At 43.7% G+C, this 19,746-nt stretch overlaps 1 protein-coding gene across 1 annotated transcript in view; it reads right to left on the bottom strand.

The window, feature by feature from the left end:
• Positions 1-692: 692 nt before the first annotated feature.
• Positions 693-19,746, bottom strand: part of CDON (cell adhesion associated, oncogene regulated) — a 77,630-nt gene continuing 58,576 nt past the window's right edge. The window contains exons 8-20 of the mRNA XM_040326355.1: positions 19,255-19,611; positions 16,112-16,347; positions 14,258-14,432; positions 14,001-14,123; positions 10,977-11,177; positions 8,932-9,113; positions 8,672-8,777; positions 8,430-8,552; positions 6,710-6,934; positions 5,399-5,670; positions 4,368-4,447; positions 3,902-4,119; positions 693-1,802 (exon numbers count right to left, since the gene is read on the bottom strand). Of these exons, the coding sequence (XP_040182289.1) occupies positions 1,645-1,802; positions 3,902-4,119; positions 4,368-4,447; positions 5,399-5,670; positions 6,710-6,934; positions 8,430-8,552; positions 8,672-8,777; positions 8,932-9,113; positions 10,977-11,177; positions 14,001-14,123; positions 14,258-14,432; positions 16,112-16,347; positions 19,255-19,611 (2,456 nt within the window). The 3' untranslated portion in view covers positions 693-1,644. The remainder of the gene's footprint in view (positions 1,803-3,901; positions 4,120-4,367; positions 4,448-5,398; positions 5,671-6,709; positions 6,935-8,429; positions 8,553-8,671; positions 8,778-8,931; positions 9,114-10,976; positions 11,178-14,000; positions 14,124-14,257; positions 14,433-16,111; positions 16,348-19,254; positions 19,612-19,746) is intronic.

The raw sequence follows: 19,746 nt of genomic DNA, 5'->3' as shown, positions 1-19,746 counted from the left end.
TTTGGACAGAAATTGCACTGCATTCCTGTTCAAATCGCATGAGATTCATTGCAGTACGATTTGCACCAATTTTTTTTTTAATTGACGCAAATCGCACCACAAAATATTATAGGTACTCTGTATCGGCACTTGCACTTGCCGATTAAAAAAAAGAAGAAGAAGAAACACCATATCGGTGCAGCCCTACCAAGTAGAATTATAGCGATTGTATGCATCACTGCTGTTGCTGCAAATAGCGTTTGCAACTGCTTGGTGCAGAACTGTAAATATTCGGTCGGTCACGCTATATAGGAAAACTGTACCATAAATTATAAAAACGGGTTGATAGACAATATTTTCAGAGATAGGAAAAAAAAAAAAAAAGTTGGGATTAGAAGAGTGAATTAGTGCATAAGCAATATTAAATATATATATTTATATAATTTAATCATATATATATACAGACAGAGTAAGGACTAAAGTGCTTTTCTCTGCCATCTTCTAATGACCTCCTTCCAGCATTAAAAGGAGAATTAAAAATAATAAAAGTCTCATACCACATTGTATGTCTGTGTACAGACATCTCTGATTAAATTGTAAGTGTACTTATATACAAAAAAAAAAAATGAAATTCTAAAATGTGGAGTGACAGCATTGTCAGGACTCGCCAACAGGCCGGTTAAGTTTTGGCTGAAATGTGTTGGGGGGGGGGGGGGGAGGAGAGGGGTGGCAAGGAGGGGGTCTGTAAATGTTCCCTGCTCTTCTAATAGAACGTTGGTATTGCAGGGTCTTTATTGCCCCTTCTCCTTCAGAAACAGGAACAATATTTCCCAGTAGGGAGGAGGCACTGTATGTATCAACTGAAAATATCCCATAACTCCTTCTAGATTTTTTTTTTTTTATAATAAATAGGAAACAACTATTTCCCAGATTAATTTATATTTTGTACACAAATTATAAATAGAGTTTAGAAAATGTTAAAAAAAAAAAAAAAAGCAATAAAGGATAGCACTGTACAACAAAAGTACACTTATTATTTTCCTCCTTCCACTGGGCTCATCTACCTCCAGGGCAGAGAAAACCTGTGACCGCTGATTGTAAACAAACGCCAAAGACCGCAGCCACTGGATCCATATACATATTCATCTGTGGAGGATTGGGGTAGGTTAGGTCAGGGAAGGAGAGTAAAAATAATAAGTGAACTTTGTGTGAAAGTGCACTTTTTCTTTAACGTGGGGATAGCGGTTTTTGAGGGCTGAGCCAGTGTAAGAACACAGAGGAGCACTAGGAACAGGAAGTGAAACCCCTGAAAATAACGACAGTAGTGCCCAACTGACCGAACAGTGGCAAAGCAACACAAAATGACCCCCCCCCCCCCACAGTGTGATGGCAATGGAATCCCTTTAAAATTCTCTTACACCTCCATATCCGGTATGAACCACCAACAGTCCCTTCAATAGTTCAGGAATTACAAGTCCCAGCAAACTGGCCTTCAGTCTGGGCACGCTGAGATTTGCAGTTCTTCAGCTGCTGGAGTCTCTCACAAGTTGCCCAACATTGACTGAAATAACTACACGTTACTTTGTCTAAAGGGGGCCGAGCCGGATTTTCTCCTCTACCAGAATGGGATGCAATGTAACAGAGAGGGAGACAGTCACTTCCTGTTCAGGCCTCTTGTGTCAGCGATTGCTGCGGGAGGTCATTGAGTGAGTTTTCTAACGTCCAACTTTTGTTCTCATCACAGTTCTGCGAGTCATTAGAGGGGGTATCAGGAGACTGGGGCAAGGTGGCATCATCTTCCTTTACACAGATGTCAGAATCTCCTGGGGGGGGGGAAAAAAAGGTCCTCATGGTTATACTGAACGTGGCTAATGAAAGTGGTTGTAAATGATTTTTTTTTTTGAAGAAAATAACAAACATGTCATACTTACCTGCCTCCTCTCCCCAGTCGAATGGCCCCATAACAAGCCGCATGCTATGGGGGGCACTCATGCAGGCTCACACCTGAGACGGGTCCTTTGACACATAGAGAATGGCTTGGCACCACCCTCCAACTGGCTGTAACTGACAGCAGCAGGAGGCCAAATGAAGAGGTGTGTACATCACTTGTTGAGCTGCATGCAGAAAGTTTTGTACCTTAATAATAATTGATGCCTACATATCAGTATGTCCAGTGCTCCAGGTGCCCATACAAAAAAATCTATATTAGTGTGGCATTAGCAGTTAATTTTATTTTTACATCTAGTTTTGGAAGGAGTGGAGAACCTCGAACCTCTGTCATCTTCTTTATTGCTGTCTGTCTCTCCGTTGGGGAGATTTCTTCCTGGTTCAGAGATAAAGCAGGAAGAAAGTAAAAGGGAGATTCCTCCCGCAATGGTTGTCAATTGGAACAGGTGTCCCTATGATGGTGATGGTAAAATGTTTAATTACCCCCCTTACTTTCTGTTCCTGTGGAAAAGGGTCAAGACAGGAATAAAGGGAGAGCCCAGACACAGCCAACAATAAAAAAAACCTGGCAGGTGCTAACCATTCTCCACTTTACACCCCCATTCTTATCTTGACACTCAATGGGCAGGCCTAGGTTGAGTGCCAATCTCTTTATTTTAGCCTAATTGGCAAGAAGTGTATGTATGCCTCCTGTCCTTTTTATTTTTCACTTATTTTTCTTTTTTTAGAACTCTATATTGTGGTTATATAGAAATAAGAGACATAACTTAGACACAGTAGAATGGTGGTATAATGGAGGATCAGGTGGGGGGAGGAAATTAATTGGATTTTCTCTATATGAAAGTGAAGACTTTTGCGACATTAACTGATGAAGTAAAAACAAAACAAAAGAATAGATTCTTCTGGACAGCCGCACTCCGAATAAAAAAATGTCTTTATCGTAAAATCCAAAACAGCACTACAAGTCACAGCACACCGGTAAAGCTGACGCGTTTCACACTATACTAGTGTTTAATCATAGAGTATAGTGTGAAACGTGTCAGCTTTACCAGTGTGTTGTTTTGGATTTTACAATAAAGGCAATTTATTCGGAGTGCGGCTGTCTAGAATAATCTATTAGGGCCCTTTCACATGGGGCGGATCAGTAATGATCCGCCTCCGTGTGTCCGTAAGCTCAGCGGGGATCGCTCTGTAGATCCCCGCTGAGCCATCGGATAGCAGGGCGGTCTCCGCACACTGTGCAGGGACCTCCCCGTCTTTACTCCGCTCTCCCCTATGGGGGGGGATCGGATGAACACGGACCGTATGTCCGTGTTCATCCGACCTGACGACGGAAGAAAAAATAGGACATTCTTCTGTCTGCAAAAATCGGATCTTTGCGGAGGCGGGGGATTACGGGTGTCAGCGGATGTTTATCCGCTGACACCCGCAATCACATAGGGACCAATGCATGTCCCGTTTTTCATCCGCAAACGGACGTCTGAAAGGGCCCTTATTTTGTTTTTGCCTCGTATGTGCATTGCCTGCACCCGTGGTTCTGTGAGGAGTGTTTACCTTGAAGACACTCACACCTGAGCGGCTTCCCCTTCCCGCTGTTAACTGATGAAATGGCTGGGGAAGAAAACGTTACTGCACTTATGATGGTTTGGGTATTATAGAGAGATATTGCAAGCACGGTAATGATGCCCTCTTTAGTATGGGCTCAAAGTCTCTTCATGACATAAACATTTGGGATTGGCAAGTATCAGTTTGTATAAAGAGTAGCCAATAGGCCGACGTCTTGTAAAATTTGCTAAAGGTGTCTTCAGAGGATAATTTTTTAATCAGTTTTTATGAAGTGTTTCTTAACAGAAGATGAAGGGGGGGGTGACCTGCCTCCGTCCTGATTACACCACCTCAGACGTTTGTGGTGTCCTAGTCACAGTACTTGTTCTTAGACTGAACTCATTTTCCATGCTTCCATTAGTGGGCTTACCTTGAACCTCTTCCAGTACATCCTGACTTGATAAACAGGGTGATGATGGCTTTTCTTTTATTTCCTCCTCAGACTGTGTCCCGTACTCAGCCTCAGGAGAGGACAGGATCATGGGTACGGCTTCTTGTAGAAGTTGCCTTGTTTCCTGGTTCTCTGGCAATGGTGTCCTGGATATACCGTTCCCACTGTATGAGCCGTTTGTTGTTTTGCTGAAACATCTGCCATTAAAGAGCAATACAACAAAGTCATGTTATTAGATCTATAGGAGAGATCACACAGAGTGCAAAATCTGGTGCAGCTGTGCATGGTAGCCAATCAGCTTCTAACTTCAGCTTGTTTAACTACTTTTTGTCATATAAAAAAAAAAGAAGCCGATTGGTTTCTATGCAGAGCTGCACCAGGTTTTGCACTCTCCCGCTTTAATGCACAGACACCGAGGAAGTGCATAGAAGACGTACGGACATACCTGTTGTTGTTGCAGCAGTTTCGGCAGTTGATACACTCCGAGGGATCTGTCTGGGGTATGGAAGTATAAAGAATGCCCCCCTGTAATACAAAGGAAAATGTGGGGGTCTGTTAAGTATTTTTAAATATTTAATTTATGTGTAATGCAAAAATATATCTATATCTATATATCTATCTATCTATCTATCTATCTATCTATATATATATATATATATATATATATCTATATATATATACACAGGATAAGACTACAAAAATGATAGCTTGAAGTCAAAGTGATTACACTAGTTTTGTGGAACTTCTCCCCCTTGTGGAGACTAATGGGAATTGATTTATTTGCAGAACTGTTCACCTCCTGAGCTCCACATGACTCCGGCATCTGAATGACTCACCTAGCAGAGATGGCATCGTCTGTTTTTAGGATAAACTTCATGCTTTAAACCCCTTTCCACACCGAGGCATTGTTCAGGCTCTTTAGTTATAAAGTAAAGCGCCTGAAAATGCCTCCCCTGCAGTCCCAGTGTGAAAGCCTGAGTGGGCGCTGCGCTGGCAGGACTTTAAAAAAATAAAATAAAGTCTTGAAAGCAGCATCTTTGAGGCGCTTTAAGATGCCGTGTATACACCACTACTAAAGCGCCCCTGTCCATTGAAATCAATGAGCAGCGGCACTTTTAACCCTTTATTCGGCCGCTAGCGGGGGTTAAATGTTCCCTGCTAGCGGTTGAAAAGCAAATCTAAAACTAGCAGCGTTTTACCGCCAACAGAGCCGCGCTGTCGGTGTGAAAGGGCTCTTACAAAATGGACTGTCAAGAATGCACCCCGTATTAAATATTTACATACAGTTGTATGTTTATATTGTAATGATGCATTTATGAAGTAAACTTTTTTCATGATTTGGGAATGCTGCATCTCTTTGCTGTAATTTTTTTACAATAACATTATCATAAGTAATGAAAAAAAAAGCCCCTAAGCACAAGGTGAGGTTACTGCTGTACAGTAAAGAAGTAGTGTGGTTGTAATTTGTGGACTTACATTGGAAATACTGTGAGGTAAGTGTTCATAGTCTGGACATGTCCCCTTATGAGGACTGCCGCAGGTGGGATAGAGCTCTCCATTCATGAGACCATTGATGCCGTTGTGTACACTGTGATGCATGTGTGGACAGCCATTGGCGATATTCCCGTTTCCAATGAATCCTCCGTGGATATTTCCATTAATCCGGTTGGTTCCTGGTAACGTTGTGTATTCTACCATCTGGCCGTTTAGATCGGATCCTTGGTATAGATAGCCGGGCGGCTCAAATTCTGCAGAAACAAGAACTTGGTTAGATCTACAAGCGGGGCACTGTGTGGAAGTGTCTGAGCATGACAGAACCACAGGCATGTTCCTCTGAATGGTATCCAACGTGGAACTCTTCACTTTAACAGAATTTATATTAGAAGGCAGCAGGGAGCCATAGACAATCAATGTGTACATTGTCTGGTCATACTCCCTAATGAACAGCAGGAGATTTTTTTTTTTTAAAGCAAAGCACCATTTGGAAATAATACTGTTTTTGTTAAGCCAAAAAGGTGATTTAAAGAGTCGTAATCATTTGATGAAGATTTCTTTCTTTTGTGTGTTCACTTTGCTGCATTCGCATCGAAATATATATATATATATATATGTTCAATTTGACCGATTCTAATGTTTTAAAATCAGAAGGTAAAAAAATAAACTGTAAATTTGAAGAAAATTTGAAAGAAGACATGAAACATCAAATTCCAAATATGAAATCAATCGAAAATAACAAAACTAACTAACTTAGATTAAGGAACCAAAAGCGGAAAACAATTATTTTTCCGTCATGCACGTCTACGTTTCAGCACTACGCAGCAATGTGGCAAATGTTCCAGAAGACTCCATGAAGAATAGGAGCCGTCCACATCCCCAACTCAGCGCAGTCTCCACCATTATACTCCATGCAGAGGATCACAGAGCACCATTGGGAGAGCCAGAGACTGAAACAATGCAACAGCCCTGGACATGCCAGTCAGTATAGAATTCTGCTTAGCCATAGTTGCGCGGGCTTTAATGCCCACATATGCCTCACTGGGGAGCTGAGAGTTTGTGCTCCAAGACAGAAACCGAGCTGTCAAAGACAGCTCTTGCTCCCCACTAATGATCAATACCTGGTGAGACTGACTCCTGCTCATGTGACCACTGTGACAGTCAATCCCACCCATCTGGTTATTCAGAACCCTTTTGAAAGGATGGTGAAGGTTTGAGAGAAACAATTTTAAAAATTAAGGAATTTTTATTACTTTTTCAATTTATTTCCCAAAGAAAGAGAGAGGCACTTACTATGCATGAGACGTTGCTGTCGATGTTTCAGGAGACACATGGCAATGAAGGTCATCAATATAAGGACCATCCCGCCCAACACACAGCCAACAATGACATACAGCATGTCCCCGCTCCGGGCCAGAGTGATGGATGAGCTGGAGCCTCCTCCTGGGTGCCGTTCTGAAGCCGACGTTGTGCTGAGCTCAAGAGACGGGAATTCCGAGGCTCCAGGGCTCTTTCGGGCTGGATTGAACATAAACATAATACAAGGAACGGTTACGTCCAGCCTACTCACTACAGCAAGAAACTGACAACAGATTTTGTTTTGCAGAAAGAATAAACTACTTTATAAAAAAAATATAAAGATTTAGGAAATGTGTTCATAGGAGATTGTTGGGAGTCCAACAATAACCTGACCCTGTAATTATTTATTTTGCTTAACCACTTTCCACCTGGCCACAAGCAGAATGACGGCCGGGCAGTGGCGGCTTTCCTGTTCTGCCATCATAGGATCTCCGATCACAGTAAAGAGCCTTTAACTTTGTTTACCGTGTGATCATCTGTGTCCAATCACAGCTGATCACAGCGTAAACCGAGTTACTGGTTATCAGCTCTCCTTTCCTCACAAGGTGAGGTGAGGAGAGCCAGTAATCGACAATCCTGACAGGGGACATCAGTGCCCTGAATATCAGTGCAGCATATCTGTGCCCATAAGTGCTGCATATCAGTGAAGAAGAAAACATTTTTTTTTGCTAGATTTTAGAACAGAAACGAAAAAGTTTTTTTTCCCATCCTTTTTTTGTTCAGCTAAAAATAACCTGGTGGTGATTAAATAGCATGTCATATGGGGTACACAGTGTTGCATGACGGTGCAATTGTCATTAAAGTGTGAGAGCGCTGAAAGCTGAAAATTGGCCTGGGCAGGAACAGGGGTTAAAGTGTCCGGTAAGCAAGTGGTTAAGCCTTCAAAATAAGAGGGATGATGTTGACTGAATGCTGAAGGCAAACATTTCCATTTACACTACATGAGGCTCTATCTTTGCAGTACTACACCTGTGACAGCACTGACATGTAAGCGAACTCCCAGATGCTGAAAAACCAGTGCGTTTGTTTACCTTTGAACCGTCAGGTTTTTTTTGAGAACAGATTAAAGGTGCCTGTAAAGCCACCCAATGTAACCCCCCCCCCCCCCCCCAATCATGAATCATAGGCTTACCTGTCCCTCCTGGGTGCCATCATGGTGGTGTCAGCATAAAGACCAGCGGGAGATCAACGAACATCCATTCACTGATCTCACCCACAAACAATCACTCAAGCCACACAATCAGACTTCCATCGGACAAATCCATGGATTTTTGCCTGAAGGGCGTAGGCCGTGAACTTGTTCTGCATACAGACGGCAAAACTTTTTCCGCCAACATACACAAAACTATGTGTTTTTTCTGCTCTTTAGCACCACCCTTTGGGCAACTTCTGCTAATGTTGTCTTATGGTTAGCATTGGTTCTGAGCATGTGCGTTTGTACTCTGGATTTGTGTACACACGATCAGATAATCTGACGGAACACATTTGTTGTCGGACAATTTGAGAGCATGACCATCCAACATACAGAGGGTCGGATTATACGACAAAACGCGTCCATCGGACAATTGTTGTCGGAATATTCAATCGTGTGTACGGGCCCTTAGATTCGATCACTTCCAGGTTCAGAGCCAATGTAGCCTCAAAAGTAACTCACCTTTAGTCTCGCATATCATGACGTTGCTGTAATCACTGGCTCCTCTCTCATTGAAACATTGCATCTTGATGTCATAAGAGGTCTCTGGCTGCAGGTCCCTGATTAAATGTTGATGCTTCGCTCCTGATTGAAAACACAGACATGGTCTTCTGTTACTCAGCATATTTACAAAATGGGTTTATATTATTTATTTATTTTTTTGGGGGGGGGGGGGGGGGAATCCTAGGTAAGTTTCAACATACCTTCCACCACATCCCTTTTATAGTCGCCATCATTGTCGCTGTCGGTGGGCCGGTAGTAGATATAGAAGCCTTGGATGGGAGTGTTGTTGTTGTTTGATGGAACGTACTAAGAAGTAGAGGAACGCGGGACAGAAGTCAGTGCAGATCTTTATTATCAGTACACAGAGGAAAATTACAGGTGAAGATTTCGGGAAATAGCATTTTCTAAACAATCTAAAGATAAACTTATAATCTTAGAACAGAGAAGTAGAAATACTCACAGTCCATTTCAGCAGTATGTGCGTGTCCGTCACCGCCTCCGTGTGGTCGATGCGAGGACCGACAATCAGCGGATTGGGTAGTCGGCTGCCATATGCAGCAACCTGGTAAGGGCGTGAAACCGAACTGCGCATACTCTCCCCGTAATTATTGATGGCGATGACCCGGAATTTATACATTGCACCTTTAATAGATCAGAAGGGATAATCAGATAACGTTTGGAAGAGTTGCGACAAGCCCAATGTGTTATTGTAACCTTTATGGACTATGAATGCGAGTATAATGCTATTCAGGAAATGTATAGGAGCCCTGGCAAAAAATAAATACATTTTTAACCCCCGGACCATATTGCTGGTGAAAGACCAGAGCAGTTTTTGCGATTCGGCACTGCGTCGCTTTAACCGACAATTGCGCGGTCGTGCGACGTGGCTCCCAAACAATATTGGCGTCCTTTTTTCCCCACAAATAGAGCTTTCTTTTGGTGGCATTTGATCACCCCTGCGGTTTTTAGTTTTTGCGCTATAAACAAAAATAAATTTTGAAAAAAAATTATTTTTACTTTTTGCTATAATAAATATCCCCCAAAAATATATAAAAAAAAAAATTTCCTCAGTTTAGGTCGATACGTATTCTTCTACATATTTTTCGTAAAAAAATAAAAAATAAATCGCAATAAGCGTTTATTGATTGGCTTGCGCAAAAGTTATAGCGTTTACAAAATAGGGGGTATTTTTATGGCATTTTTATTAATATTTTTTTTTACTAGTAATGGCGGCGATCAGCGATTTTTTCTCGGTACTGCGACAATATGGCGGACACTTGACAAATTTTTAGAACCATTGGCATTTTTATAGCGATCAGTGCTATAAAAATGCTTTGGGTTACTATAAAAATGCCACTGGCAGTGAAGGGGTTAACACTAGGGGGCGGGGAAGGGGTTAAGTATGTTCCCTGGCTGTGTTCTAACTGTAGGGGGGTGGACTCACTAGGGGAAATGACTGATTTTCTGTTCATACATTGTATGAACAGAGGATTAGCATTTCTCTCCCTGACAGGACCGGGAGCTGTGTGTTTACACACACAGCTCCCGAGCCTCGCTCTGTAACGAGCGATCGCGCCCTTAGTGACCTGCGCGAGAGCAGACGTATAGCTACGGGCTCTCGCGCATGACGGCGGCTGGTCGGCAAGTAGTTAAAGGACTCTTCTTACACATGGCATATATAGTAGGGCTAGACTAAATAAACTTGGCGCATGTATTGCATAGAATACCATGGTGAAGTTTTCTGTGCAACACATCAGTCTTTTAACCTCCCTATAATTTGCATTAAAATTATATTATTTTTATTATACAGGATTTATAAAGCGCCAACAGTGTGCTCTGGTAGTTGATTGATTCCTCCTGTCAGAATGGATCGGCTTTCTCATATGAGGAAGCAGATACACTGACAGATCTGCAGGAGACCTGCATGGCATCAGTGATCTGCTGATCGCTGGTGCAATGCTTTACAAGCAGGGGTCTCCAACTGGCAGCCCCCCAGCTGTTGCACAACTACAAGTCCCATGAGGCATTAAAGGCTGACAGCTACAAGCATGACACCCACAGACAGAGGCATGATGGGACTTGTAGTTTTGCAACAGCCGGAGTCCTGCCAGTTTGAGACCCCTGCAAAAATAATAGATAGACATATTGTTACTTGCAAAGAATCCACATTTATTATTTTTTCTGAAAAGGTGAACTTATCCATTTGTTTACTTTTAACATGTGTTGTCAGAATGAATGGACTTTACCAAATCAAAATCACATACATTAATAGAAATTTGTTCACTTGAGAGAAAAAAGAAAAAAAAATGTAAATCCTTTGAATTTTCTTGTCACTGTGGTAAAAAGACAAGTGTCAAACTGGACCCCACTAAGGATTTGAAAAGTGAACAAACTTTCGTACAACCAGGATCCTTAGAACGTTTTTTCTAAATTCTACCCATCCGTGGGCAGCTTTATCCAGATTTAGATTAGTCCCACAATACAGTCAAACAGCTCTTCCTGTACCTGGATCTAGATTGGAGACCTCCACAGACAGTTTTGATGGGGGGATGTTCTCTGCTGCAGTAGCCCAAAGTCTCCCGGCTCTTTTGTATTCAACTTTAAAAGAAGTGATTGGGGAGCCTCCGTTGGCCCTCGGGATCCAGGTGACGTAGACGGAGGTCTCAGACGCGCCGGAAATGGTGGGACGATCTGGAGCTTCGGGGACTAAAGAGAGCAAGCAAACGCCACAAATGTATAAGTGATCTATGCAGTTCATTTGTTCTAGATTTAAACAGCACAAAGAAATGACATTCAATTCCACCGTTCAACATTTGGCAAGACGTAATCATTCGAAACAAGTGCAATCAGTCAGACAAAAGGGGTGGAATGTGTAGCTTAAGGCCAGAAAAAAAAGAAACCCCACAGGTCTTCCTTAAAGCGGAGTTCCACCTTCCCCTCAAAAAATTAAAAGTCAGCAGCTAGAGTCCAGCGATGTCGGCACAGCAGCTCATGTTTCCGTTGGGTGAAGCCGTCGCCATTGCTAGTAAGGGAACCCAGCAGTGAAGCCTTTCGGGTTCACGGCCGGGTCCCTACTGAACATGCGCGAAGTGTGGCTGCGCTCTCCTACTGGCCCAACAGTAGGGGAAGGAGGAGGGAGCCAGATTTCTGGCGTACCTTGCAGACGGAAGTGAGGACAGGATACTTATCAAAAACAGGTGCCCGCTCCCCCCCAGGAAAGATGCCAAATGTGGCACCAGAGGGGGGGGGGGGGGGGCAGAAAAGGAGAATTTTCACTTTTGGAAAGAACTCCGCTTTAAGCTTGCACTTTACACTGTCATTCTGCAAACATCCACTCATTGCCGTGTTATTTCTTTAATTTCAATAAACTTTATTGATACCATTGCATGGCTGTTTTTCACATTATTACTCCCACTAGACATACATGACTCCTTCCTTGACATATTTTCCCTCAGTCAGGGTTTAATCATGGGGATGAATAAGCCCTGATTGAGGACAAAAAGGCATCAGAAAGGAAGTTATGTCCAGTGGGAGTAATGATTTGAAAACAGCCATGCAGTGGTTTCAACACAATTTATTGATATTGAAAAAAAAAAATCAATGGTGTGTGTGGCCTGTATGTTTTTTTGTTGATGACTGCAGGGAAGAGGAGGCTCCCAGTTAGGCCTAGCACTCACAGCCAGTAGGGACATGGAGGGCACCATGAGCGCTACAACGGCTGTCATTCTACATGGAAAAGTCTGACTTGCCTTGTGGCTCCTCCCACTCTGACCACAAGACAGCCTTTGGTGTTGGACGTTTCGAACAATGCAAATCAGGTTCCCAATAATCAAAACTAAATAGGAGAGTCCCAGAAGTCGGCATTTGCCAGCTGAATGGCAATTGAAGACTCAACTCCAAATAACATAACTCCAACTGAAAACCAATAGTCGATCTGGTCCACAGAAGACCGCATCTACAGTTTCCTAACAGTATTATTAAACACAATCTCCAGGCCTGGCTCTACAGAATACAGTTTTTGTGTGAAATCAGAGTGCAATTAGACTAACATGTTGTATAGATTGGCTACGTGACCGGTACTCACACCTTGGAAATACTTACACAGTCCACTTGGAGACAGAGAGCAAAGAAATGAAGAATAGAGAAAGAGAGAGAGGAAGTTAGTAAGCAAAGGACATTTGTTAAGGGAAAACTGTGCTTCTAAGAAGTTTATATGTTTAAAAATATAAGCGGCGAGCATCTTTTCAAACTTAGAGGCCAATCGCACCCAAAACATTTTTTCCATTTTGCATGGTTTCTGAAAAACTAAAATATCACATGCAGGCTTTTTTTTCACATCTCTTGAAGGCTCCAGTGGCGGATCACCCAGACAGAATTTCCTGTTTCACCCAATCACTTCAGTCACCATGAAGCCAATAAAACAATGGTATCACAGTTCTTTAAAACAAGGGGTCTCCAAACTTTCTAAACAAAAAAGGGACAGTTTACTGTCCTTCAGACTCTAAAGGGGGCCAGACTGGCCTCAGGCTTTGTCTTTACTAGGAGTAAAAAATGTCACATAGCACTTGTGGTCAATAGGAGGCGGAATGGTGCCCCACGATTGGGGTCAGTGTGGGGAATAGTGCCCAATTGTTTTTATCATTTGGAGGAATTATGCCCTCATTGTTGGAGGAATAGCGCCCAAGTGTTTATATCAGTGGCAGGAACTTTGCCCCCGTTGTTGGTGTCAGTGGGAGGACTAGTGCTCAATCGGTGTTCGTGAAAGGAATTTAGTGCTCCATTGTTGGTGTCAATGGAAGAAATAGTGCCTCATCGTTGAGAAAAAGTGCCGAAAGGGTAGGGAGTAACCACTCCAGGTGGGTGTGTTGGGAAAATCTGCACTGGTTCAGGAAATCAAGGGTGCTGGCAATGCACTAAGCAATTGATATGAGGAAAGACGGGATGGACAGCCGCACTCCAAAAAAACCATAAGGTTGTCTTTATTGTAAAAAATGCACTACAAAACAAGCAGAACACAAGGAAAACAGCCTACGCGTTTCACACTCCGATTAGTGCTTAGCCATGACTAAGCACTAATCGGAGTGTGAAACGCGTAGGTCGTTTTCCCTGTGTTCTGTTTGTTTTGTAGTGCATTTGTTATCCATTTTTTACAATAAAGACAACATTATGTTTTTTTTTGGAGTGCGGCTGTCCATCCCTTTTTTCCTTATATCAAGAGAAAAAGTGCGCCAAAAGCCGCATTTGGAGACCGCTGCTTTGAATAATTTTCCACAATGAAAGATAAGCACACAAAATTGGTATCCGGGCTTGAGAGAGCAACATCTGATATTGCCTTGTGAGTGGGGGTATTACTGCAGGGAATGCCCCCCTTGTAGGAATCAAGGGGGAAAAAGGTTTTGAGTGAAGCTAGCATTTAAAAACCTATCCAACTGATGAATATTAAATTGGTAATGAAAATACATATTCATTAAAATAAAAACGATTTTTGTCTCCAGGAGACCCAGACAAAAGCTCCAAAATGACACTTACCTCCACTGTGCCGGAAAGTGTCTGGATTCACCAACCCAAAATTACTATCGTGGAATGGAGTTTGCTTGGGGGCCCCAGCCGGAGGGGACAGTGCCGGTGTGTTCTTGGAAGATGAACTCCTTTCTGTACAAGGAAACAATCCCACCATGAGAAATGCTTATAGCTGTGTAAATAAAAATCACCAGAACAATCCATGTCCGCTGAATGATAGGCTCAGCTTCCCAAAACCAAAAAAATGATATAGATCAGCAACTCACCTTTGCTGGTTCGGAAGGTAAGCATAGCAGGCTGCCCCTCACCGGCTGCGTTTCTGGCCACCATCAGAACCTCGTAGAGACTGGATGGTTCGAGCTCCGTCAGAGGAAACTCGTTCTCGCTGGCCGGGACACGGATGGAACTCCAGGGCCCTGCCACATTGCCGTCGTCATCCAACTGCAGAAGATTATAAAAAAAATGTGTATTAGTGTCAAACATTTAAATGTGTAAAGCAGTAACACCTACATCCAGTTGTTGTACTCTCGGAGTATTGAATGCTGAACATTCTTCAGCAAGCTTGGATCTTCATCCGGCACTGTCCAGCAGCATGGGCAATGGGACAGGCAAGTATTAATTGCTTGCTTTGGGGGCATGACCTATATCATCTTTTTACCATAGCGATAGAGTTGCTTTAAATGACTTAAAGCGGAGGTTCAGCCTATATCTGACCAACTTCCTTATATTCTTAACAAGTACAGTCCGCAATTATTATTTTTTTTTTTTATGCTTTACGTACCTTGTTATCCATCTTTTCAATCTACTTCTCCCCGCGGGAGTAGGCGTTTCTATGCCTAGGGGGATTGTCATCTGGGAGGTCGCCCAGATGACTGACGTCTGTCCCCCTCGGCGGATAAGGCCCCGCCCCCCGTACTGTGTAGGCGCGCACAAGTTTCGGGGGTTTCCAAAAGAAGCCGAACATGCAGAGCGCAGGCGTCGTATAGAGCCGACTCACATCTCTGCATGTTCCGCTTCTTTTCGGAAAACCCGCAACTCGTGCGCGCCTACGCAATACGGGGGGCGGGGCCTTATCCCGCTTGGGGGAACAGACGTCAGTTATTTGGGCGACCTCCCAGATGACAATCCCCCTAGGCATAGAAACGCCTACTCCCGCGGGGAGAAGTAGATTGAAAAGATGGATTACAAGGTACGTAAAGCATATATTGCGGACTGTACTTGTTACGAATATAAGGAAGTTGGTCAGATATACATGTTATTAGGGTGAACCTCCGCTTTAAATGAACTTTTTAGTTAAATTCAGAATTGCAGATAATATGAAAATTATCCCAACTACCCTAAAAGAGGCAGTCACCTCCAAAGCCAGACACCAAGAAGTTGATGTCCGCTTTATTATCAAATGGGAGCCATGCTTCGCCTCTGCAATAAATGCGCAACGTAAATCTCTTTCACCACCTCAGCAATTACCAAACAACTATATTAGGACCAGTGCTGCTAAAAATTCATGAAGTCATATAAAATGATTTGACGATTCATTGTACTAATACAAAATTACATGTGCAGTATATAGAACATACACTTGTTAAAAGAGGAAGTATGGGTTTTATTTTTATTTTTGATTCATACTTGGTGGATGGAGAATCAGACCGATGCTCCATCTGTCCCCCGCCGTCTCGGCACTGAGAACCAAGCCAGCGACTGGCAGTCAGCGTCTTTCCTCTCTGCTTCTCCACGCTCACTGGAGCGCAGAGCAGTAGAGGGGCGGGGAGCGGCTGTCTCAGTGGCTCGGTGATACTACCATCAATCAGGGCAGCTGGCGGATCCCGACTTAGAAGTCGGGATGAAAAGCTGCCCTGACTGATGGCAGTGACGTCAGCGGAGGGCGGACTTCAGACCGCACTACGGTTGAAAACAGGTCACAGGAGTGCAAAACGAATTGCACTCCTGTGAACCCAAGGAGAAGCCCAGCCTAAAAAGCTCAGGCTGGACTTCACCTATAAGCATGGCCTGTTATTGGTCACATCTGAACATATATAATACAATGATTATTGTAGAAATAAATCCTACTTTGTACTAATTGAACTGGTAAGAAGAAAAAACAAAATACAAATTTTGCTCACCTTTCTATAACGCACAAAGTACGCATTTATAGGCAGACCGCCATCTCGTCCCGATCGCCACACTAAGTAGTACACGTCCGGTTTGGTTGTCTGCGGTGGGCTGAGTATGATGGGTGCCTCTGGAAGCAGAGCGCCATTGACTGGCTTATCGGTAGGTGGAAAGGTAGGGTGGGCGGTGGTCCGAGTAAGGCTTGGAGTGCTGGTGGTTGAACGCAGAGTGCTGACCTCATAGGGAACTGAAGGGATAAAATCATCATTATTAAAATCACATGAACAGGCAAGGAAGGTATCTGGTGACTTCAAACTTGTACTAGCTGAGCAGCAAATCATCTGAAATGTGTACAGAGAATGGAGATGGGTCCTCCGTTTAGGCCCATGACTACTCTTGATAGGGCCCCTAGCAATTAGCAACGGTGCTATATCATAAGCATTGGGGGCCATTCACACTCGTGCATTTAAATGGCACCCCAACACACTAATATGGTAGTGAGTAATGCATGTACACTGCTCATCTTTTTTCTCTGTTGTGGGGAGTTGGCTAACTATTTTTAGCGGATCAGATGTCCATTTACATCCCCTGCTTGGATGGTGCGATTGGGTCCACCTAAAAAACGAACAGGTGGACCCAACCAGACCGCCGGTGCGAAAGGGGCCTTACCCTCAGCCTGGGCGACAGTGGTCACCAGGACAAATAGAGAAAAGGGAACACAGCTAACAATATATTTGTAAAGGAGCTTCCAACCCCCTCACCACTCTTGAATTGTAATGCGTGTGGCCAGATTTAGATTTTATCCAAGAAGCACTTTTTCTTCTTGTCAACAGTCATAGAATAGAGGAGCCCTGTTGTATATTTTTAACATGAGCTCACTCACACAAACAAGTCGGAGGAGAGGTACATGACCAACGTAAGGGAAACACGCAGTAATGTGGCTCCCCGCTGTGGGCTGAATGAGAGGCTGTGAAAATAGCAGCAGCACACAGAGGGGCCAGTATTAAATGTCACATAAAAAGGATGCCTGGTAACTTTTCCAGAGCAGAGTTCAAGAAGTGCACCCGGCAGGACGTGGCATCCAGAGTGGGTGGAAGAGCTCATTGTTATAAAAAAATAAAAAAAAATCTTTACAATCTGCACCACAAATACCCACATAATATACTTTTAAAATGACAGCACAAAAGACATCAACAGTGTGAAAAATGCCAGCAGGTATAAAGCAGAGAAATAATAGACGGTGGATCATAATAATCAAAGTTATAACCTTTTCTAAACCAAGCATATTAAAATTGCACGCTTTCAAAAATGGCGCAGAGATTCAGACTGCTGTTCTCACACACCAACAGTAGCCTAGATCTCCAACGATTTTACACTCATCCTGCACAACGCTTCAATCAACAGCACCGCTCAGGGAGCTGGAGCACCAGTGTGCAGGGAGGAGGGCCAAACTGCTGGAGACTGGGGCTGACTAGAGTAGTGTGGGGGGCAGGGTCAGACTGGGGCTGACTAGAGTAGTGTGGGGGTCAGGGTCAGACTGGGGCTGACTAGAGTAGTGTGGGGGGCAGGGGCAGACTGGGGCTGACTAGAGTAGTGTGGGGAGCAGGGTCAGACTGGGGCTGACAAGAGTAGTGTGGGGAGCAGGGTCAGACTGCTGGAGACTGGGGCTGACTAGAGTAGGGTGGGGAGCAGGGTCAGACTGCTGGAGACTGGGGCTGACTAGAGTAGGGTGGGGGGCAGAATTCTGGAGACTGGGGCTACTGCTGAATGAAACAGTGTGCAGATGGAAGTTTTGGGCCTCAGCTTGTGTGTAAAAGCAGCGGTCCGACTCTCCAGTGTGCTGCTAAAACAGAAAATTAAACAGAAAGAAGAACATAGTTATTACTGTATATGCAACCTGCATTTTTTAAAGTACCGTATTTATCGGCGTATAACACCCATTTTTTCCCCCTGAAAATCGGGGACAAAGCAGGGGTCTGTGTTATGCGCCGATAGCGCACCTCGGACGGGAACGAGTGCCGCCGGAAGTCACCGAGTCTGCAAATGGGCATCAGGCTGCAGAGGGACACACAGGCTGCAGAGGGACACTGACCATTATTTTGCTTCTAAGTGGTTTATTTTTTAAATCCTGAAACTTTGATCTTAAAATTGGGGTGCATGTTATACGCCGATAAATACGGTAATAAATAGGGAAGCCTTAGACGCTAAAATAGAATGACAAGTGTTATAATGAAGCATATAAATTTGATTTGGATACTCATTTGGCTTAGAACTTCTTACAATGATAGAATTGAAAGTACATTTCAGGGTAAGGTAATGATTGCCTAAGAGAACTGTTCAAATGCTGCCTCCCCCCTACTCCTAGGTATACTACTTAGCCTTTATTAAAGAAATCTGTGAAAGTAATTGTAATCTGCTCCGGTCAGGCGATACAAGAGCTTCAGTTCTGTCAGCAAAACGGCTGCCATGGGGGGGGGGGGGGGGGGGTTGCCACTGAGAAAAGATGGGCAATGAACGCCCGTGGGTGACACCACAGCTCCAGGTATTTTGGAGCAGTTTACAAGTGCTCCCTGACATGGGGGGCTGGAGCTTCTCAGTCACATGACTGCCCAGGAGCGGATAAAAAAAAAAAAAACAACCACCACCCACAAGTATTTCCACAGATTTTTTATATAAAAGTCTATACAGCAGTGGTTCTCTAACTATTTTTAGCGGTTCAGATGTCCATCTACATCCCCTGCTTGGATGGTGCGATTGGGTCCACCTAAAAAACGAACAGGTGGACCCAACCAGACCGCCGGTGCGAAAGGGGCCTTACTCTCAACCCTGTCCTCAAGTAACCATAACAGGCCACGTTTTGGGAATTTCTCTTAGATAAAATAGCTGTCTAATATACCCCAGCTGTAGAGAGTGTCCTTAGAAGACCTCTTCTAATGTTCATAATATACTGTAATCTCACCTACCAAGTTATACCAAATTCTATGTCTATGATCTGAGTGGAGTTTTCACCTAAACCCAGCTATCTTACATGGCCGTTTAACACAACTGAATCTATCAAATCACAGTGACTCCAGCAACTGGAGAAAGAAGAAAACAAACACCCTCTTTTAGAAGAAGGCTTGATGTTCACACTGCCCCTATGGCAGTAACTTACCAACAGTCAGAGTGGCCTCCTCCTGGGTGGAACCAAACTCATTGGTAGCCTCACAGATATATTTCCCAGCATGCTTCATTGTAACAGCGGGGATGTACAAGGAGCTGGTTCCTGGATGAGACATGATCACGTGTAGCGGGTCTTGGCTGGGGTTGTCGGCCGTCTTGGACTGTAACGCTTTACGAGGTTTAGGCCGAAGGATCTGAGAGGGATGACTGCTGATTGGTCCAAGGTTGTCATACCAGCGAATGGAAGGGGTGGGGTTTCCGGTGGCATTACAGGTTAAGGTGACCCAGTCTCCAATCACTACGCTGACACTTGTAGGCGGAGATACAATAGCTGGTCTGGAGCCTGAACCTACCAGAAAAAAAAAAAATAATATTACAAAATGCTTGCAAAAAAAATATATAACAACTCAAAAAAAATAATAATAAATTTACAATCTCATCCATCTGTGCCGTCATTTCTTGAGGTCAAAGAGGACTCCATGCT

This window comes from Rana temporaria, chromosome 10, assembly GCF_905171775.1.
Source record: "Rana temporaria chromosome 10, aRanTem1.1, whole genome shotgun sequence".
NCBI classification, from domain to species: domain Eukaryota; kingdom Metazoa; phylum Chordata; class Amphibia; order Anura; family Ranidae; genus Rana; species Rana temporaria.
This window is presented reverse-complemented; position numbering and strand designations above follow the sequence as displayed.